Source organism: Onychostoma macrolepis, chromosome 09 (assembly GCF_012432095.1).
Source record: "Onychostoma macrolepis isolate SWU-2019 chromosome 09, ASM1243209v1, whole genome shotgun sequence".
In the NCBI taxonomy this organism is placed as follows: Eukaryota; Metazoa; Chordata; class Actinopteri; order Cypriniformes; family Cyprinidae; genus Onychostoma; species Onychostoma macrolepis.
The window spans coordinates 14,086,281-14,110,404 of NC_081163.1; the positions used below are offsets into that span (position 1 = coordinate 14,086,281).

Consider the following 24,124-nt stretch of genomic DNA (forward strand, 5'->3'; position numbering starts at 1 on the left):
GACAGAGAGATAGAGAGAAAGAGAGAAAGAGAGCGTGAGCCAGTGATAAAGTCATCTAACTATGGCAGAAGGGATAAAAATGCAATTTTATACAATGTCAATATTCAGGATCTATAGAATATAATTCAGGGAGAAACTGTGTAAAACAAGCACAAAATAACAGGTACAAAGAAGTTAAAATAATAATACACTAGTGATAAATTTTAAGGGATATCTGAGTAAATAATTTCTATTAAAAAAAAAATTATTTTATATACACACACTACTACCATTCAGAAAGTTGGTAAGATGTTTTTAAAAGAACTCCCTTGTGCACAAATTATCAAGCCTATCTATTTGATTAAAAAATACAGTAAATATATATATATATATATATATATATATATATATATAATTACAATTTTAAATAACAATTTCCTATTATATCATTTAAAATGTAATTAATTTCTGTGATTGCAAAACTGAATTTTCAGCAGCCATTACACGTCTTCAGTGTCACATAAATCAATGAATAAAATAATAATTAAAAAAAGTATCCTAGATACTTCTTGGCTGCTTTGCTTTTACCATAAACTTCAACTCATCCATTTAACATAAAAAGAAATTAAAAGCTACAGTAAAGTAACTACAGATACATGAAATTACAAACACTATTTTCTTGTGCAAATGTACCAGTTTGCAATATTCTTGAACTTTGCGTTGAATTACTGTAAATGAATATCATGAGAACATTTGTTATAACAATCAAATGAATGGCGTTTTAATTATACCAAGCACACAGAGTCAAATAATAGACTCGGCTGCAGGTACTTTATAATTATAACAGGAGCAACATATGGTTGATTACGCTTTCCAGAAGGCTCCTGTCTGAACCTGAAACTCCACACCAGATCCATCAGGAAGAGCCAATATCATGCCCTACTTTTTATCCTGAGCTCTTCCGGAAATTCTACCCCTGTGTGGAGACTCATAGTGAGAGTGTGATTGACAGCTGGGGTAACCATAGATACAGAGAGGATACTCTTTCAGCGACAGTGTACCAGACTTTGACTGACACACTGGGTAACTATAGAAACACTAAAATGTGTGGGTAGGGGGTCCTATGCAAATACATACTTACATTGAAGAAGGAATCAGAGTTATATCTAAAGACCTGTATATCATAGAGACATGGTGAGTAGCTCTTAAAACTTGTGCCAGTAAGAGACCACTCAGAATACCTTATTAACCACATAGCAACACTCAAAACACCATATATCATGGCTAGAGATTTGCACAGGCAAGCCACACTTTGAAAATGTTCATAAAATGTGAGTGAAAGTTTTGTTTCTGCTGTTATTTATTTTCTCTGGGAGGCCTTCTCATTTGCACAACTTGGCATCTGAACTAGGCCGAAAGATTACTGCAGTGGATGTGTTAGGAAGTTATCAATACAAGACTTTAACGTTAATCTGATTTGAGGTCAGTGGAGGGCAGGTGAAAGGTGAAGCATGCTGTGTTTATTTACAGGTCAGCTGATTGGCTTGGACTCAAAGCCACTTCCAGCACAAGATTTTCCATCTACTGTGACATGACTGAAAAATGGGAAAGAAAACATGCTGATGATGATGGTTACAAACATCTTTCTTGCTTGCTTTCAAGATTGCTTTCAAGATTTATGGTTATTTATGGCTTTCAAGTTATTATGGAAAAATTGGGATGCAAATGATGCACGTTTATGAATAAATGTAAAATAAAAAAGCTGTAGCAACTATTTAAGATTACGAGAAACAAATTCCATCAAGTCACCTTTATTTCTAAAGCGCTTTAATACAGACTGTCAAAGCATCTTCAAAATAATAAACAGGAAATAGCAGAATCAATCATGGAAACTCAGCTTGGATTCCACAGTATAGTAGCTCTAAGAAGACAATAGCATAATTATTTAGCACAAGTCAGTTCAATGTTGGTTTAGTTCAGATCAATAAGAGTGTGACAGTCATCAATCAGCAATAAGCAGTTCTACAAAAGATAGCAATGTCATTATTCAGCTTCAGTCAGTTCAACATCAGTTTAATTCAGTGTTGATGTGGCAATAGCTGGGTAATAATTAGGTACTAACCCTGAATCTACCCCAAAACCTAACCCTAACACATGTAGTAACCTTATATTATCCAGTACTTTCTAAAGTAAGTGAACTGTAGGTACAAGTAAGTGCACATACTGTAAAATAAAGTGCAACCACAAATTCAGTCAAGTGTGACCAAACAGTCGGTGTGTAATGTGCAATATAAATATAAACAAATGTAAATTAAATATAACACTCAAAACAACTCAAACAAATCATTTAATTAATATGTACGTATACTTACACTTTATAACTGTGTATATTTACACACACAGCAATTTTCAAACTATAACTCCGCTCTGTTCTGCATTTTCCGCTAATGCTGGAGTTAATCTCTCTTTGTTGTAGTGCTTCGTTGGATTATGAATAATGAGATTAGAATTTTGTCATTAGCTCAGGATTAATCTACAGTGCTACGCTACATTAATGGGGTGTTCCTTTTCTCTTCTGGCCAAATTTGTTATTTATTAACTTTGTACATTTTTGCGTTAGAATCACTTGTGCATTCCTAATCTGCAAGTCATTTTGGTTAAAAGCATCTGCTGAATTATTCAATGCAAAATGTTTTGTTTAGTGGAAATACATGATTCATGGAAATCCTGATTTCACTTGAGAAAAAAAAGCAAGCATTTACATTCCACTGATGGAGGTAAATTGCAGACAGCAGCAAGAATCTACACTAAAAGGCCATTTTGAAATAAATATTTATTTTATGTTAAAGTATGAATTTATACTTAATCATCCAGTACACAATTTATCCAAAGCAATTTACAGTGTATTCAAGGTACAGTGAACATTTTATCAGTTTGAATGGTTCCTGAGAAACTACCTTGCCGTCGCTATAGCTTCATGATCAAAAGTCGAGCTACAGGAAATATGAACAGTATACCACAACTTCATATGTATGGTGTATGTTTTGGTAAAGCACAACATTTGCACAGATTAAAGCAGAAAAATGAGGGGTTTCACAAAACAAGAAATCTGATGGAGGAAAAAAAAAAAAAAGCTTTTGCTTATTTTACAGAGAAGTGAAGAGGTATGAAAGCAAGCCGGAAGTGAATCTCTATCCCCATGATCATAATAGTTTGCACACTCCAACAAAGCTATGAAGCCTGAGGGCAAAGGAAAAAAGCCACAGCAGCAAAACCACAGCACCAAATTGACTTCTCTTCAGAGATCTCTTTATACTACTAAAACACTAATTAGTTTAATTAGTCCCTGTTTGTATTTGCAGGGCGTGAGTTGTTTTGTTTCGCTGCATGTTTGTGGTGTATAGGCATGTGTATGCTGCTGTTTTAGTATATTATATTATATATATATATATATATATATATATATATATATATATATATATATATATATATAGTGTGTGTGTTTTGGCCTGCAGCTCAGAGTCTGTTACAGTCATTTATATACTGTACAAAAAGCTGAAGCAGCAGCTGTAGGTTTATGTACTGATCCTGTGACAATGCACCCATTCATAGTCTTTCATACTTTCGCATTGTTCATAATTACCCTGAGTAAATAATTCACACTCTGTCTCGGGGTCAGAAGTTAAAATGATAATTCTGATTTCAGCTAGTCGGTCACCATTTTGAATGACATTTGTCCTTCACTAATGTTAAATGGTCCTGCTGAGAAAAATGGTTTTGAAATGACAAACATCCTAAGTAGTCACTCAATTAATATGAGGTCATAAAAGCTGCATGCATGATAAATATAGAAATTTTGCTAAATGCAATTTAAAAGATTTTTTTTTAAATGGAGCATACCGCGTTACACCACATATGCAATGTCACTTTCCAAAAATATTTCAGGTTAACTACTATATTATAATTGTTATTATTATTATTATTAACTTTATAATGAACAGCCACTCAGATTGCTGATCTATGGTACGTTTTTCTAGGTGGAAATATAGGGCATTTTTTTTAGCTTAATATAAAAATTAATTAATATCTGACAATGCTCTACACCTTTGGCAACATTGAGATGGGCTTCATACTCCAAGGTCAAAAGCTGTTATAACAAAATTACAAGTGTGAAACATAATTTAACCCAGAATTAGTGGCTCTTACCCAACATTAAACCAAGGTTATGGATGTAGTCTGGATTTGAACCTGAAATTTTGTCAAGTTCAATTAAATTATCAAGATCCAAAGGCCCCCAAAGGAAATGTTATGGCTATATATCGTAAGCAAACATTTATGGATATAAAATATACAAACATTTGACTCTCTTCAAGATAGTTTGTGCATTAGTTTTGTTTTTGTGGAGCAGAGACTTTTTTCCCCATCAGTTTCATTTATAACACACATATCATATCCTTTGAAAACCACAAAAAACAAAATAATATCATCAATCACTCAGAATGCAAAGTCGTCAATGTGCCAGACAGACAGAGAGGTAGATGGATATCTGAATAAAATAAACTTATCTAAATCCAATAGCCTGTAGTTATTTGTAAAAGGTTTAAAAATTTGATTTTGAATGGTTACATTTTTTAATGATGTCCTTCCTGGCAAAACTGATCTGAACTTTATTTGATCTCTGTTTATCTATCTCTGCCTGTCTGCAGACCTGATCCTCTCTGCCATGTCTGTTTTGGTCCTGTTTGTCCGTTTGTCTACGTCCCCCTGAAAAAAAAAAAAAGAAAAAAAAAAAAAAACCTATAGGGATCAGATAAAAGACAAGACAGAAAATCAGAGTGAGAGATGGAGAAATGGAGGCCAAAAGAGAGAGATGAAGAGAGATAAGCCTGTGTTCTTGGCAGCGGCGATTTGTAACGTGTCGAACTGCAGTTCTCATAAGAGTGTTCTTGGACAGCAGGGAGTGTGCAAAGATGGAGATAAGGCAACAGAGACTAAAAGACTTGAAGGGTGAGACGGATAAAGCTGAAAAGCCGATATTTCCCATTTATTACTATGGAAACTGCCCAACCTGCCTCTTTTGAGAGTCAAAGATCACGGGGTCACAGGCACTGTAATTCCTGGTGCGGCACAAGAAGTGCCTCCTCTGTGACTGCCAAGCATCAGTGATTGAGATGGAGAAATGTGAAAGTGAACAAATGAATTTCAGCCAAAACAACAAAAGAACAAATAATGGAAAAATGAGGGGAGAACAATTGCCTCAAGACTAAAAACTGCCAATTAAAAAGTTTATGCCAAAATCAGACATGCATGTGGATAGTGGCATTATGGGTAATCAGATATAATAGTCAACAAAGTTTTGTTTTGGATACAAGGACTGATTTGTAACAGGGTTCGGTTTGAGGTTTCGAGCTGAAGGAGTCTGGAAAGACATGGGTAAAAAAAAATTAGAGACCAAAAAATACTTGTAATAAGTGTGATTACAACACACTTTCAGAATTCAAACATAAGTGGTTGTACTTTTGTCTACCCAATTTTTCCATCTGTTTTACTGTCATTTAATTATTTTGTCAGTTCCCCTGGCTATAAAGACAATGGCTAGTTTTAAATTCACAAAGTGAAAATAATTTCACATTTAACAACAACCTGTTCCCTCCATCTGCTCACCTTAAAAGGAATATTCCAGCATAAATGCAACTATTCTGTTGCCTGCTGTTGATTACCACAGAAAATAATTTCAACTCACCCTTCATGCGTTTATATAAACAGAAAATTGGTTTACAGTAATGCACTTATCATGGAAAATGGGCAAACAGGCCAGGTGGGTTCAGAAGAGAAATGCGCAGCTCATGCTTTTGCTAAAGCACTTAAATTAACATTTCCAGTAAAATAATGCTTATTTAAGCATTTTTTTTTAGCTTTGGCAACATTGAGACGGGCTTCATACTCAAAGATTAAAAGCACTTATAACTAAATTGTAAGTGTGAAACAAAATTTAACCCAAAATTAGTGGCCTTAACCCAACATCAAACTAAGGTAGTGAATGTTGAATTTAATGGTCGAGATCCAAAGGCCGTCAAGGGAAGGGTTATGCTTAAAACAACATTGTCACAGATTCATTCAGAATATTTAAGAAAAATGTATAAACAACTTGTGCAGGTAGATAAAAACAAGGAAAACACCGTTTTGTGGGGGGAAATCCATCACAATAGTGTGCATTTTGATTCATTACAATTCCAGAAAATCTATCTCAGCCTAAGTACATACACTCAAACTTTTATTTGAGTTTTTGTGCTTTTCTGTTCACTTTGAAATGTTATGTGAAACAAAATGAGCTTAAAACACTTTGTTCACTAAAAGAAATAAAAACAGGGTCTTAGGATATTTGACTGATAGTTTCATATTTTCTACATTTCCATACATCGCAATAATATCAATAATTATTTTCTTCATGGTAATCATATAGTGAAATACTGATATCACATCATTATCAAGGTCAAAGGGGGTAATCAGGAATTTTTTTTCTATGCCTCGTGTAATACATTGCAAGTTCATTACTGTACACATAATGTTTGCATATTTTTACAAGTCCACAGCATGCCAAAGATCCTGTCAATAAGATTTCAACTGTATTTAACCTGGAATATTATTTTTCCAAAAATAATAGGACCAAAAGCTGTTTTTATCTGCGGATGGAGGAATGAAAATAAGAATTTACAGTAGGAAATTAGTGCATGGAGATTCTCTCTCTCTGTCTGTTCTTATTCACAGGACAGCTCTTTTGATGGAGTGCAGATGGGTGAAACTCGGCGGAACCCTTAAGTGTTTCTTGTAATTCTTCCAAAGTGAAATATCACATTGCCACAGATATTCGCGAGAGACGTACGCCAGGCCGTGCTTAAAAGAGGGGAACAGGAACATGAGTGCATGTTGGGTAGACCTCAGCTGATATAGTTGTGACCACACCCCAGACTACAAAACCGCTTTCTGCATGTCAATGAACACTGAGGTGGATTGTGTCAGGCCCATCGGTTGCCATGGTAGCCCAACTGCGCGCCAGCGATTTCCATGGCGAGCTGGAGTGAAATCATCGCAATTCAGAATCCAAGATCGCATTTTTTCTGTCCTGCCCTTTTTTTCTTGGACTCGCACTCCTAGCTTAACTGGCTGAAAGACTGTACAACGCCTGTTCTAGACACAGCAATCAGTTTAAATCAGTAAATGAAACAACAGCATCAACTTCATACATTGTCTTGTTAAAATACAACATATGAAAATGAAATAACAATAAGAAACACCAAATCACCATATTAGAATGATTTATGAAGGACACTGAAGACTGGAGTAATGGTAAATGGTAAATGGAGTAATTCAGCTGTGTCATCATAGGAATAAATTACATAAATTACAAACAGGAAACAGTTCCTTTAAATTGTAATGATATTTCACAATATTACTGTTTTTACTGTATTTTAGGGCTGTCACGATTCATCGATTTTATTCGACTATTGGATTTTTAAAATTCCTCGACTTGATTAACCAGCAAAATACCGGAAGTGGCGCATTTCACGGACGAGAATCCATAAACACATTAGACTGTTTTCCAAGGCTGCATGATATATTAAACCCATTTAAAAATCATAATTAAGCAAACACTACTATTTAATTAAATAATTATATGCGATGCAGTTTTAATACAGTATATGCGCTTTAATTATTTACATGCGTGTAGGTTAAGTACGTGCGTCACACAGCGGCTCCGTTCAGTAGTTCCACAGAAACTGTTATCATTTACATGTGTGGAGCGTCTCAAACTCCATCTCTGCATGTTGTTGTGAGTTTGGGTTTATTATAACGTTCATCTAGGAACGCAACGAGCGCCATTTCATCAGATTTGTAAGGTAAATCACTTATAAATCTACGCAAACACAGGAGAATACATCGCGGTTTCAAAATAAAAGCTCAAACCCTCACTGAGTTTACACGTATTGATGTCCACATATTCATTTAATTACAGTGGCTATATCATTTCTGTCCTAAAGAAATGACCAAATATTAAAGATTAAAGATATTAAACAAGGATTAGATCGCACTACAGTAATGTGTAAAAACAATCGCCAGGCCGTTGGCGCCCCCTGCAGGCCTTTGTTGTAATGCGTAATGTACATTAGCTCTATTGTTTTTAATGCATTATGTATTTTAACAGTTTTGTTCAATAAAACCATATGATTTCTTGCTTTTGATACTTCATTTGAACTAATTATTATTGCATCATTGCTATTATATATGTATTTTTAAAGTCATTTTAAAGGTGCCATAGAATGCATTGATACAATATTTTAAATTGTTCTCTGATATCTACATAGAAGGTATGCGGCTTAGGTAAGAGCAAAAAAATCTCCAGAAATGGTTTTACATGTCCATTTAAAACCCTAGGATTTGTCCCTAGAATGAAATGGTCTGTTATTACCTTATTTGGAAGGGTCATGATTAATAATGTTGAGCTCTGCTCTGATTGGCTGTTTCACATCGTGGCTCAATGTTGAGCTCTGCTCTGATTGGCTGTTTCACAGTGCGGCTCATTTCAGTAGCTCACACAGCAGGAAGGAAACACAGGAAAATATATATATATATATATATATATATATATATATATATATATATATATATATATATATATATATATATATATATATATATATACACACACACACACACACACACACACACACACACACACACACTTTCTCACGCAGTTATATTGTTGGGTAATTATACTGTAAATAAAATGCGGGCATCAGGGATTAATATGCGGGGCAACTGAATGAAACTGCTTTCGAATGCACGATCGCTTTTTAGTTTCACTTTCACCTTCGAGATTCGCGATTGCACGTACTCTGTTTATACTATGGAGCGGGAGTACTTACCACACATTTTACAAGATCAGATGCTTGTCAGTGGTGCTCAGGATCTGTAAATCATTCGCCATCATCTCTCCTTACTCTGTTTATGTGGTAAGTGAAATCTTATGTACTGTAATGTAACAGGCTACAGCTATGGCTATGTCCCTTTAGTGGCTCGCGTTATTTTATTATGCGTTTTTTGCTTTCCATGCCTTTCTGAATACAGACACCAACCCATCCCTGCAATTCACATCCCTTGCACAGCCTGGAACATAACATTTATTTCCATGATCTGCCATTTTCGCTGTTGTCCTCGCTTGTTTCTTCACAATACCTGCAGAACTTCTGATGATTCGCTGGCGGCTGGCCTGGAACATGGGTGGGTATATGCAAATGTTGGGGGCGTAACTATTAGCGATCCCGACTGTAAGGTCACAGTCGGTGTTATGTTCTGATTCGCCTATTTTTCAATGGTCTTTTGCATTCACGAGATTTACATAAGGAGGAGGAAACAATTGTGTTTGAGGCTCACTGTATGTCATTTCCAAGTACAGAACTGTTATTATTCAGCTATGCCAAGGTAAATAGAGTTTTCCATTCTATGGCACCTATAAAGGCTATTGTTCACTTGCATCTATTTTTATTACCACAAAAAAAAAAATTATAATTATAGGGCCCTATGAAATCTGTTTTATTTCCAAATTCCGTTTTTTCCATTTACATTTTTCTATACTCCGTTTTAATGGTTAAATTAAATTTTATTTATCAAAAAGCCTGTCAGATTAATAGAGTTTTACAGTTTTATCTTTACCAAATTCAGTTTTCCATTATTTTCTGGATTCCATTTTAATGGTTCCATTAAATTTTAATAATCAAAAGCATCTCCAATAAATTGATTTTTTTTTTTTTTTTTTCAGAAATACTTCACATTTACATTTTTCTCCTAAATAAATTCTGGTAAATAATATTTCTGGTAAAATTTAAAAAGTGTTTGATTATATTTTATTATTAGTAGCCCCAGAGACATATCCCCAGTGAAGACCTCAATTAAAATACAATAAAACTAAGAAATATAACAAAATAACTAAAAATATAATAAAATACCTAACTACATAATACTACTATTGTTAGAAATTGCAACAAAATTAAAATAGAAATATAAACTTTTGAACTGCGGGTTTCGTCTGGTCAGAGGAGAACTGGCCCCCGACTGAGCCTGGTTTCTCCCAAGGTTTTTTTCTCCATTCTGTCACAGAGGGAGTTTTGGTTCCTTGCCGCTGTCGCCTCTGGCTTGCTCAGTTGAGGACACTTAATTTCTAGCGATTATCGCCGATTTGATTGCACAGATACTAATGACAATGACATCTATGAATTCAATAATGAAATGCCTTTAACTGAAAATTGAGTGTTTAATCTTATCATTATACATTACTGACACTCTATCCTCCAATTTGATACTGTTAAGTGCTTTGACACAATCTGTATTGTTAAAAGCGCTATATAAATAAAGGTGACTTGACTTGACTAGAACACATGGATATGTTGTCATTCTTACACTATAATACTGAACTTTGATTTCAGTGATTTGGACTATGAGATGGACACTTGCTTCTTGCACTCTATGTTACACTTTACTTTTGCTTTAAAAAAAGTATTTCATAGAAATTTGGATTTCATTTGGTTTAATCAAATAGATTTTAATAAAATATTATTAAGTAAAATTGTTGTTGTTTTTTTTGTGGGAAATTAATTGTTTAGATTAATCGATAAATTAGTCGATAGATTAATCGAAATAAAAATAGTCATTAGTGGCAGCCATACTGTATTTTAATCAAATAAACACAAATATACACCTTTATACTTTACACCTTTAAACTCTAGCCTTAATAAGAACAGTGGTTATCATTACAGAAAAAGCAACAGTAATTTTTGCTGAATTTTAGTTTGTCAAATCTCTTTCATGCTTCAAAGACCACAAACACTTGAAACGTTTGAAGAGCATGTCATCTAGTATTTGTCTCTAGGGTCTCAGTCTTCTGAGACTCTTGCCTGTGCCTTGTGTGCCAGGCCCGGGGAGGGCTGAGAAACCTCTATGACAAACTGCAGACTGGAATAACAGAGTAAATTTCACCCCGACAGGGTGAGAACTTCACCCAAGATGAGCATACACAACAATACAAAGAACCTGAGCAGATACTTATCCTTTTCGAGTCATATCATCTCTCATTTGTTTACAACATCACCGAAGATGGCGTGTTTGTGAGCATGTCAAACATCTAATACTATCCCCCCACAACCAGAGATCACTTCCCTCTGGGCTGTGGTCTACCAAGGGAGCAGTTCTAATTTGGCTCCTCTCAGTTGAGCGGCCACATGCTGAGCTCCACCCTGAAATAAAAAGTGCTCTAGTGATGAAATTTACCAACCAGTTCAACATTGTTCCCTCTCATTCAACTTGCTTATATTTTCATGCTATCATATGATCTTTTGTACTGTACTTCCTGTCTACGCCTAAGCACGCATGGCTTTCCCTTGTCACTGCTGTTCAGAGTCACACTCTAACATCTGTAGTACCTCTCTCTGCCTTTCCTCCATCCCCTAAAGTCCCTTTTTTGAATACTGTTGTCACCGTAATGGGCACATACACTACAGTGCCAATATCAGATGTTCCTCTGATGTAGATTATCACAAGTAAAAGCGTGCAAGAACAACAACAACAGTGGGTTGGGTGTTACTAAACAGGAAGCTATACACAGACAGTTCCTACAGCTATCACACTCCTTTACCTCATAAATTCTCTCACTTACACTTTCTGTATCTCTCCTGACTTCTTTGCATTCCAGCTGTCGCCACACCAACGGGTGATGATAACTGTAAAATGCTATTTGAAGGCTGACACAACAACCAAGGGGCAGCTAGATTAAAAGTTTAGGAAATGATGTTTGAAACTTATAAAAGTCTTTCAGCCAGCTTTTGGCAATTTGTCTAAAAAGAAAGTTTGGCATTAGTTTGCCCTTTCTTCACAAGCTTTGACTCACACAGAGTGGCCAAACGAGGCACAATTGCTGTCCAGTTTTCACCTGGCACTGAAAAGCAAGAAATTGTTAAGAAAAAACAATGTTAATGAGGCAAACAGCTTCAAGATGCAGTCACCTGAGGTACTGCTAGGAAACAGAGTCAAATTCTACGAAATATGCACCGGAAAAGGGCTATGAAAATGTCAAAATTTGCATCCTCTGATAAAATAATGTGTATACTTCCCCACTGACAGTCATAAAACACCTTTAGTGGTCGCTGTACCCGTCTAGTTTCCCCAAGCAGATTTGTATCATAAACAAACTTTATACAGACACACACTAGGCCTCTGATCACAAGTGAAGCCCCAGAGGCTTCGATGAGCGCTTGTGTCAGATAGGAAGGATAACGGCAATCAGAGGATTGTGGCACCAGTAGCTGAGTGACACTAGAGGACAGAGGTCCCAGTCTGCCTTCAGGACACCGACAAACACTCGTACACAGGCCCACTTAACCACAAAGTCAGTCACACAGTGTCATAGCAGCTACATTGTTATTGCTTTTGACCAGCAGCCAGTGACGCATTCTAAACAATCACTGTCCAGAACAGAGTGCAACGCTGCAGAACAAAGTTTGCTGTGATCAAAAAGATTAAAAAAAGCATGTCATATTACCAAACTGATAAACAAAAAGAATAATGGATCCTGGAAAAGGACCTGGGGGTTTCTTCGGAGCAAGTGTTTAATATCATAATAGAATTTGGATTTTGGTTCAGTTTTGCTTTGAAAAAATAACATTCTGAAGTCTGAAAAAAAAAAAAAGTCTGAAATTACTCACCCTGAAATTTGAAGGCTTCAATCATCTCCTCATTCATATTAATTACATTGAAAAGAATGACTAGTACATTCTTCAAAAACTCTCCTTTTGTGTTCTAGAAGGTCATACAGGTTTGGAACAACATGAGGGGAAGTGATGACCGTTTTCATTTTTGAATGAACTAATATTCAATGAGCAAGATTAGATATTGTTTTTGTTTGCATGAGAACACTGAGGGGAGAGGGACAGCTAAAGAAACATGAGTGAGAAAGGAAGTAAAATGTGGGACAGAGACAGGCAGAGAATGGCAAAGTAGAAAGAAAAGGAAGGGTATCTTGAATTACAGCAAATATGGCGAAATGTGAGGTAGAGATTGTGTGGAACATTGTAATGGATACACTATGCTAAGCTGTAGTCAGACAGCACTGATTAAATGGAAAGTGCTCATGAGGCTGAAAAAACAAGCAAGGTGTTCCCCAGGGCTCTGTGCACGGGCTTCCCCAAGTTTGTTTTTCTGCTCAACCTAAAGCTCACTGTCAAAGCTCACTAAATTTGAGTGGTTTCCTATTTCCTCATTAAAATTATGTCAAAACACAGCATACATATAAACTACTTGAGTAACTGTACTTCTTTACTATATCTAAGATATATTTCTGCGATTTTTAAAAAAAATACAGAATCTGATTATTTGTACTCTTCAATTTTTTTTTCATAATGTCATTTACATCTTCAGAGTACAAGTAACATAATTCACAGGTCTTCATGATTTACATCAAACCCCCATAATTTTTAACACTAAAAATGTCTCAATGTAAATTTTGGTGAGCTTAATAGGTAGGTTTACCCTATAATTTATTTTATTCAACCATGAGAGTACAAGTACCTTCCAAACAAGCAAGTCAACAAGTGGCTATTATCCAGACTGCCAACAATCACAAATGCTTAACCATGTTAGCAGTTCTAGAACGCATGTATAGCAAATTAATCTGGGAAACTTTAGGTCACTCCCTCACCAAGGACAGCCAGAACATAAATCAATTATTTTTACTATTATCTCAGTCAAGATGATACAGGCATAGGCGGACAGGTTAGGTCATTGCCTGCTCAGGGATGCTGCAGGTTCAAATCCATTTGCTTATTACGCTGATGTGCAGTGCTCTTGTGCATGCACTTCTGCACAGAGGGAGTTCTGTAGATATCAGGCAAGCAACAAGTTCTTACGTCTGTATTAAATAAGAATAAGGTACAAGTTCTGCATCCATTTAAAAACAATGATGGCTCTGAACATTGTCTTGGAGGGCTGCACGCTTTGGCTGAGGACAGGAAACATTACTCACATTCTGGATCTCAAACAAACAGAACCAAGAACCCGGGCTGGGATGAGTCACATGAACACTGCCTCCTCTCTCCGCTCTATCGACAGTGCCTGTCACTGACATCATCAGCTTCTTTGCCATCTGTCAATTACCCTATGCCACTTCCTGCTCACTGAACTAAGACAGCCTATTCGAGCACTGAAAGTACTGAACTTGGTTATGGGCAGCACCCAAATACGGATTACAGTCTTGTGAGGAGTAGCAGCTCCAGCTTCTCCGGAGGCCCCTACTTTCGCAAATGCAAAATCTAATGTCTAAACAAGCAGAAATTTAACTGTAAATAAGAGAACATCACAAAGGACTCAAAAGTTTCAATTATGGCCATGCAAACACAATGAGTACAATTAATATTTTACATCACATTGCAACAACAGCCACTAGCAAGTGCTGTGCTTTATAGAAACTCTACATGTGTGGTGTCTAATAGCTATACACCCCTCGTAGTTGCTGGCTTGCTCCTCAATCCTTCTACCTAATAAAGCTGAAGCTAATTGGCTGACCTTCACTGCAGACCACTGATGTAGAGTCATTGCTGCATTACTCTGTAACACTAAATCAATGATTATCTAAAGCATTAGTAAACCCAAGACCCTAAGGGCATGTGTGTTTCGAAAACATGTCTGGCTATTAAACTGACCTCTTAACATGTCCTTTTCTTCAGTAATCCTTATAAGTGCTGAGAAAGTTCTTACTTGGTAAATATGGGTATTTCATTCTTCTCTTTGAAGTCATTGTCTATGCTTTATTCTTGCAAAAAGGAAATGTTTCAGGTCAACCTTTAGGTCACAATGGCCTTGCTGTTTACATACTCTAACAACCATTCTGTGGAAAACGGCCTCTGGCTCTTTTCATGTCACTGAATTTTCTGTTAAAGTGGACTAAAATGCTTCAATCCTAGAAAAGCAGGCCAAAAGTCTATGGTTATGTTACTTAATGACTAGTTTAGTGACATACAAAATCATACCTGAACTGAAAAACCCCTATGTTTTTGACCCTATGTGGATGACAGACAAGAAAACACCTTTAATAATTATGAAGGTCTATAAGAACATCATCTTACGGCAAGATCACAATTCCACTAAAGGCACAAAAGTTTTTCTCTTGTGATTAAATATCTACTGTCAGGTGATTTCACAGGTGCGGATGTGTGAATCCAGCAAGTAATCTCAAGGATTCAAGGTACAACAAACAGATCTGTAATGCTGACCATAGGCTCAGAGTTGTACTTATTTATGTATATGATGTACTGAACATAATTTCAACTAATAAGGAATGTGAATAACAGAATCCTGAAGTGATGGTTACATCAAGGGTTCCAAACCAGGCTGCGAAAGTTCTAAACCCTAAATGGGACACAGGTCTGAAAACAATGCAAAAAGCAAAAAAATAAAATGTGAATAATCATAGAATTCACAGTACTTCTAAAAAGAGACGAGAAAATGTTGATGAGCTATCAAATTCTGTATTGTTAAATCTAACTTTTGCTTTGTGTTTACCAGAATCTGTCCAGATGTCTATATGGACAGCTACCCTCAATCTCTAAAGACAATATTAAAATGATTCAATGTTTGATTTTAAGAAAATTTGTTGTTGAAAATGTGGGTGGCCACATATGGGTCCTGAAGCGAAACCAGTGGACGCCCTGATGCATCCTGTAATCTAGGCTGGTAAATAAAAAGGTAGTAGGTAAAACGTTACAAGGATCCATAAAGTACCACAACTGTGTCCTTGATCACGTCACAAACCCTCAGGCATGTCCTAGAGAACTGAACGTGTTATAACCTGTATGAACTGCAAGGACACAGGCTGTTGTTTACTTGGTGAGGGGTCTATCGCACTCTATTCCACGATCTGAATTACTGTTATACTTTCGTTTGAAAAGACAAGATCGAGTACGATTTACACTACCACCAAACTCTTAACAACTCACAGGTGTGTTTCTGCTATTACCTTAATGATGCTGCTCCTCCTCGGCGCTGCTTTCACCGACTCTAGGAGAGCCGCCTCATCGCGCTCCACCAGCGTCACGCTGAGTCCACTCCGCCGGCCTGATCGAATCGCTCTCGGTGGGATGAAGTCCGGAGCTCCATCCCCGCACACCCCGTCCTCGTAAGACTCCGACATCTCCAGGATTAGTTGGTTAGGAAATCAGTATTATTTTACTCTGTATTTGGACCCAAGAACATCCGCATCCAACTCTTGATATGGGTCTGTGGGTAGCTCCGGTAGTCCAATTTAACTTAATTGCGCAGGTTGTACGGCAGATTGAGAATGGATCTCGTTCCTTGAGCCCATCCTAAAGCAACTTTTGCCAGTCACACAGCTCGAAGAACAAATGATATGTATAATAACTGGCTCATGAATCATTCACTTGCGCAAGAGGACACTTGCATCACCGCGCAACAAGTTAAAAAGCTCCGCCGGTTCCTAACTTCTTTCATTGATCCAGTGCGCGTCAAACAATCTGTATCTAACACGTGCAAAAATGCACATTTGTTCACAGATATGCAGGAGAACGGAGGGATTGCGGGTCACCAAATTATATCAAGCATCAAAACAACCCCAAATGTGCGCGTTCTGTGTCAGCGTGATGGAAAAGAAACGCCGGAGTACTGGTTGTGGATGTTGCTCGCCTCATCTCACTGTGTGTTGTTTGGTTAGTCAAGAATGAGGAACGCCACTGACACTGGCACAACCTCTTAGATCCGCTAAACCCGCCTCTCGCGTCCGTAAGCTCGTGATTGACGGGTATTGTGGCCAATCAGACATTCCCAATGTTCATAAACTCTAATCGCTCATCTTTCAAAGAGGAGGAGCCAGTGCGTATGAGCCTCAGGAATGTTACTCATTTGAGTTTACCAGATGTTTGGGAGGAAAGAAGGTTGGGGTATCACTTTTCCGAAGTAGCTATTTTTGGGATGAAATATTGACGATTCGGTGTTGTGTATCAAATGATAGGCTATATCTTGCTATTTTTGTAGGCAGCTTTCAAAATGTAATTATCTTCACTTAACAGTCATTGAATTAACACATGCTCTGTTGTTTATGGCATTTGATTTAAAAGTGCAACATTGTCTGGTTCAATTCAAAATAGAGCAAGACATGTTAAAGTTCAACAAACCTCCTGAGTTGTTTTTATGAGACAAACAAGAATATTTTTTTTTCCAAAAAACTGGAAATGTAGCCTACAACAAACAATGCATCAAGATATAAATTAGATTAAACAGCAGGGTTATTATATTTAACTTAAACCATAACAACGTCCATTACTAAATAAAATAAATGTCCCGGAGTCTGTAAAGGTTAGATTTTATTATTTGTCAGTGATAGTACCTGACAAAATAAGTGTCTTTCAAAGGCCTTCATAGCAGCTATAGCAGGTTTTACTATGAATATTCTCCACTATTAGATGTTGCCTATTTGTTGAAGGCAGACAGCAGGACCACACTGACATGAGGCCTTTAACACTTCAATGATGAATGTAATCCTAAATTATATCTGGACCGTCCTCTGTGTGCCTGATATGTTTGTAGAACACATGACAAAGGCATGAGAATATGGTTCATAAAACTCACACAGAAATGCAGAGTAAAAAACACTTGGAGCACCTTGCGATGAGCCAACCGACGAGGGCTTGCTCGAGATCCAAGTCCTATGTGAAAAGTAGACAGAACCCGAGGATCATTAGCATAGGGCTAAGAACTCTAACACCTTTCTGCAGATTTTCCCCTTGCGTAGTTGTCATGGTTAAACTAAACCCTCTCTATGAGAAGAGTGTCATTAAAACGAGCTCTAATATGCACTTCAAGACTGATTAGTGTTTTAACATCATACTTTAGTTTGCCACACCTTAAATGTTTAGCACACTGCGTAGCAAAGGAGGGTTATGAAATGGAAACTTTGGTCAAGAAATACAGGAGTGCAAAAATGGGCTTGTTTTAGTCAGCCCATTCAGCCAAAAGTAGACAGTTGGTGTAAGATGTTGAATGTGTGTGAATCTGAGTTAACAGGTTTATGAGGCAAAGAGGTTTGTAAACTAAATCTTCTCATAGCAAAGCAAGTTAACATCCAACTCCACAGCATTTTCCACATTCTATGTAGCCTCTTAGAAAATGTGTTAGTGTCCACTAATATTAATTATTGAACAAAATGTGGAGTATTCCTGTTAAGAAAAAAATCATATAAAATAATATTTAGTTTAATGTTCTCTCACTATCAGCAACAAAGATAATGTTCAGTGTCTGTTTTTCTGTAATTTGTTTACATTTTAGAACCAGGTTAACACGAAACACAACAAAATTATATGATTAAGGTTAGATTTGAGTCCACTATAATAACGAAAATGTATGTGCACGTGTATCTTGAAATATTCCAAAACATACAGCAGTATTCACGGAAGTGTGTGATCATAAATAGTTTTTCACTAAGAACTAGCCCTTTTGTGTATAACGCCCTCAAGTGTATAACGTGAATTACTACAACAAATACAGAGTTTACTTTGAAAATATGAACATCTATGCTTTAGTGTTTTAGGATCCCTATATAAATCGTTTACCTGGTAGTCTTGTAAACTTCGTTTAAATATTTCAGTGTTTGTACTTGAATTGTGGGTGATACACTCCGTCCAAAACAAGAGCTTGTTATCGCTGGAGAGCGCAAGCGAGTGTGAGAGGTGACAGATGTGTGTCAGGGTCGTGTTGCTCATATCTCTGTGTCCTTCACTCCTCATCTCTGCTTCTTTGCTCCCTGTTCGGTGTAGAACGAGATAACAGCAGGTGCAGCCGCAGCATATCTCAAGTCCTTGTTACTTCAGTTGTATTTCAAAACAAAGTCAAAATCAAAATGTTCACTATGTGTTTACGAGCGGTTTTGGACTAAAGTTGTCTATGCATTACACAAAAAGCTTTTGAAAGATTGAAAAGTATTTTGAAGGCAATATTATCTGAAACAATCTTTATTGCATTATTGCTTCTTATCATTTAAAATATTTCCACACAGAATCTTAGTTTCTATCAGTGCTGTTTATTTCCTATCTCTGCTGTTTCAGGTAGGTTGCTCTGTCATTTCTATCTGCACTCCAAACTGAATTGCTTTTCTCGTGTTGGATCAAACGCTCTCAAGTGCTTCACGGAAAATAATGAAAAGAGCAGGAGCAGCTGGTTACAAACTCTCACATTTTGACTAGAGGGAAGATGCTGCAGACCTTGAAGAAACAAAAATCTGCATTATATTTTAGCAGTCACAATATTCAGTCATAAAAGTTATGTTTAACTTATACATTTTCTGTAGTTCTGTATGGTGAACAAATTTAGCTTAGGCCTACCACTTCAATCGAACAGATGTTTCTAGTGCTACAGTCTTCATTTAAACCGGTTTCAAGACACATTATAGAATTTCCATCCCTGCTTTACATTGTCAAAGAGAAATAATAAAATTATTCATATAAATGATGGTTTAGGAAGGAAAAATGACTATTACATCACATTCTTTAATAAAGCAATTATTAAATATGACTCATTTAATTTTTAATAATTATAGAATAAAAATGAAATAAAACAGTAAGTTATGAAAACATTTTAACAAGAGGGAATATGCTACAACTCATAAAGAAAACAGAATTTGCATAATATTTTAGCTGTACTATTCAGTCCTACAGACAGACAACATGTTGAAATTTGAAGAAAAACATTGAAATAAATAAATCTTTAAAAAAAAGATTGGTGAGGTCCAACAGCAAATCACAATATATCACAATATAGTTTAATTCTTTATCACAGTCAGAAACCCACTCTGATAAAGTTGGCATCGGAGCGGCAAAAGATTCACAACAAATTCTATACAAAATTAGAAGAGTGAAAATTCTAACAGACATGATTGTTACTTTTTTCCATCGATTCTACATAATGATATGAAATTAAATTGGAATTTTAATTTATAATGCTAAACATTTTTTAAATCACCGTTCAATACAGGATTATTACATGTGTTGAACGCTAGATGGCGATGTGTCACATGTATTGGAGAAGAGATTTGTAGCAATAATTTGCGAAACTGAATTCACTCATTCATGACGCAGTTTAATGGCCTTTAAGTGTCCTTAAGAAGTCCAGTTTAAATTGTATTTTCTGAATGATAATTCAGAGCTAAGCAATCTTAACAGTTACTTGTATTATTTCTTGGCAGATTGTTTCTCAATAGAATTCTTAATAGTTAAGAGAGAATGTGGGTGTGGGTGGGGGTGGGGGGGTAACATTTAGTCTTTTTCAAAAAGTATTTCTACAACTTCTACTGTCATGTCCGATATAATGATTTTACTCCTGTATCTCATTTCTGATTGGTTACAACTTGCATCTTGTAACAACACTACTCAGTCTCCCCTATACAGGTGCTGGTCATATAATTAGAATATCATCAAAAAGTTGATTTATTTCACTAATTCCATTCAAAAAGTGAAACTTTTATATTCATTTATTACACACAGACTGATATATTTCAAATGTTTATTTCTTTTAATTTTGATGATTAGAGCTTACAGCTCATGAAAGTCAAAAATCAGTATCTCAAAATATTAGAATATTACTTAAGACCAATACAAAGAAAGGATTTTTAATTTTCAATACTTAGTTGGGCCTCTTTTTGCCTGAATTACTGCAGCAATGCGGCGTGGCGTGGAGTCGATCAGTCTGTGGCACTGCTCAGGTGTTATGAGAGCCCAGGTTGCTCTGATAGTGGCCTTCAGCTCATCTGCATTGTTGGGTCTGGTGTCTCTCATCTTCCTCTTGAGATTCTCTATGGGGTTCAGGTCAGGCGAGTTTGGTGGCCAATCAAGCACAGTAACACTATGGTCATTGAACCAGCTTTTGGTACCTTTGGTAGTGTGGGCAGGTGCCAAGTCCTGCTGGAAAATGAAATCAGCATCTCCATAAAGCTTGTCAACAGAAGGAAGCATGAATTGCTCTAAAATTTCCTGGTAGATGGCTGCGTTGACTGTGGACATCAGAAAACACAGTGGACCAACACCAGCAGATGACATGGCAGCCCAAATCATCACTGACTGTGGAAACTTCACACTGGACTTCAAGCAACATGGATTCTGTGCCTCTCCACTCTTCCTTCAGACACTGGGACCTTGATTTCCAAATGAAATGTAAAATTTACTTTCATCTGAAAAGAGGACTTTGGACCACTGAGCAACAGTCCAGTTCTTTTCTCCACAGCCCAGGTAAGATGCTTCTGGCGTTGTCTCTGGTTCAGAAGTGGCTTGGTAGCCCTTTTCCTGAAGACGCCTGAGCGTGGTGACTCTTGATGCACTGACTCCAGCTTCAGTTCTCTCCTTGTGAAGCTCTCACAAGTGTTTGAATCGGCTTTGCTTGACTGTATTCTCAAGCTTGCGGTCATCTCTGTTGCTTGTGCACCTTTTCCTACCCAAATTCTTCCTTCCAGTCAACTTTGCATTTAATATGCTTTGATACAGCACTCTGTAAACAGCCACACCTTTCAGTAATTACCTTCTGTGACTTACCCTCTTTGTGGAGGGTGTCAATGTTCGTCTTCTGGATCATTGCCAAGTCAGCAGTCTTCCCCATTATTGTGGTTTCAAAGAACAAGAGATACCCAGAATTTACACTGTAAGGATGGTCATTTATTCAAGCTCAAATGTAAATATTCTAATATTTTGAGATACTGATTTTTGACTTTCATGAGCTGTAAGCTCTAATCATCAAAATTAAAATAAATAAACATTTGAAATATATCAGTCTGTGTGTAATGAATTAATATAATATACAAGTTTCACTTTTTGAATGGAATTAGTGAAATAAATCAACTTTTTGATGATATTCTAATTATATGAGCAGCACCTGTATTATGTAGTTCAATGCCTTTTAATTTCCTCACAAGATGGAATAAGATACCATTCAATCACTAAATCAAGTAAAGAAATGCCAGTTTAAAATAAATGTTGAAATCAATCCATCCATTCATAGTTTCCAAACCACTTGTCCTATGCCTTCTGTGGTGGTCTTCTTGCTGAGAGGTGACATTGCTTCTAACATTGAAGATGATTGTAAAAAGTTACATTTGATTCTCACCAGAAATGATCTCACTGGAGCTCAGGAATAGATGACTAGGTTGCGTAGAGTCAGGATTATGTGTCAGAGTGACTGATGTAGGCCAGTTTAATCTCACAGGAACAGAGGTGGGATTATAATGTGGAGTGATGTGTATCAGTCTATATTTTGGGATGAAAATGTGGAGACAGATGAGAAATGAATAGTTAGTGTGATTTTCAGAAATACTAGTTTGAAAATAAATAATTAGTGTTTTACATTTGCATACGGTTTTGTGTCAGTTTAACGGTTTGTTTCCTTCCTACGCTGTCTGTTTAAAGAAGGCATGGGTTTCCTTTCCAGTGTCCTTTGGGTGTGGTCTCAGAATGACAGTGGTTTCCGGTCTAGGACCCAGACTTGGTTTTCAGTGTTATTTCTGAGCACTGACTATGAGGCACACGGGCACACAGATGTGTGACATACTGTTGAGATTGAAACTGATATTTCTGAGTCTGGCACGATATATATACAACTAGATAAAAAAGTTTGTCAAGACAAACTTTGACGTTAACTTGAGAAAGCTAGATAGATAGATAGATAGATAGATAGATAGATAGTCAGTCAGATATTCTTTAATTTCTATGAAAGGTTATCAGATATTATCCATATTATTCCAATTTTGCATTTGGCTCTTATAATCTATGAATGCATCAGATGTTTGTTGTTTTACAGGGAAACCCGAGGCCACATAATCTAAAAAGAATGACAGGAAAAAGGAATCAATTTTGAAAACTATGGAAACTAATCCTTAATCATAACTATTGTGTTCTGAACGGTAAGAGCCAAAACAATAAAGTGACACAAAGCCACTAAAATGAGCTGCTTTCAAAAATATGCCGCTTTGTGGCCTGTTAATGAGACTGTTGTTCAGCATGGTGCTCACAGCCAGCAGGTGGGCATTGTTTTCAGCTGTAAGTTTGACAGGTGGTACAGTAGCAAGCTACTTTGGTAGTTTCATGTTTTGTTTTTTTTGTTCCGCTTTAGCCTGGCTGAAGTCTGACTCACACACAACTGTGTAAAAATAGAGCCACATAATACACACACTGAATGATTTGCGTTGTGTCTCTTAGCTTTCCTCTGCTCCCCCCATTTCGAGGCCTCCTTCCTTCCTTCTCTCTCTTTTGTTATGTTTTATAACCAAAATGCTCTTATTTTCTTTTGTAAGAGAAAAGGTAGCCGACTATCTTTGATTGTCAGCAACAGTGGCGCATGTCTGTTTGCACTTTAGCCGTGTGCTACTTCTAAAATGCACAAACAAGATCCAGATGCCCTGTAAATGCCTCCCTCAACATTAGGCCAATATTACAAGTGCCTACTTACAGTAAGGCCCACATGTGATACAATACGTCACTCCCACAAGTCTTCAAATAGGTAACTGAAATTATGAAAGTCATAATCATATAATAACTCTTCAAAGAAACACATCTGATCACTGGCTGTGTTGCAGGTGTAAGGAAGGTATAGCATAACAGCTCTCAAAAGGAATCTTTAAAAAAGTACACTCTTGCTCATATATAATTTTCTACTCAGCTCCTCAAGTTTTATATGGCCAACAAATTTAGCTTACCGCTTATTTGAACAGATGCTACAGTCTTCAGTTAAAGCGGTTTTAAGTCACTTCATAGAATTTCCATCCCTGCTTTACACTGTGCCAGAAAGTGACCTAAATGTTATTTGCTTCATTGGTTGCTGGTTTTGGTAGGAATTTTTCGCCATGAATTATTGTTGAGGGAGGAAAAATCTTTACAAAATAATTTTTAATAAAACATTTTTGTTCGTTTTTACAATAATTATACAATAAATAATGGCATCATAATGCCAAGAAAACAATTTAGGACAAATACTGAGAGTTCATTTAACTGTTATCAAGTGTAATGAGAAGGCGTTTTAATAGATGTTATCAGAATCTTTTTTCTTTCTTTCTTAATCT

At 36.5% G+C, this 24,124-nt stretch overlaps 1 protein-coding gene across 2 annotated transcripts in view; it reads right to left on the bottom strand.

Moving 5' to 3' along the window:
- plcl1 (phospholipase C like 1) overlaps positions 1-16,861 on the bottom strand; it is a 75,477-nt gene extending 58,616 nt beyond the window's left edge. The window contains exon 1 of one of the 2 annotated variants that reach the window (XM_058786811.1): positions 16,037-16,861. In XM_058786811.1, the coding sequence (XP_058642794.1) occupies positions 16,037-16,210 (174 nt within the window). In that variant the 5' untranslated portion in view covers positions 16,211-16,861. The remainder of the gene's footprint in view (positions 1-16,036) is intronic. The other variant, XM_058786813.1, reaches the window with a different exon arrangement.
- Between the last annotated feature and the right edge of the window lie 7,263 nt (positions 16,862-24,124).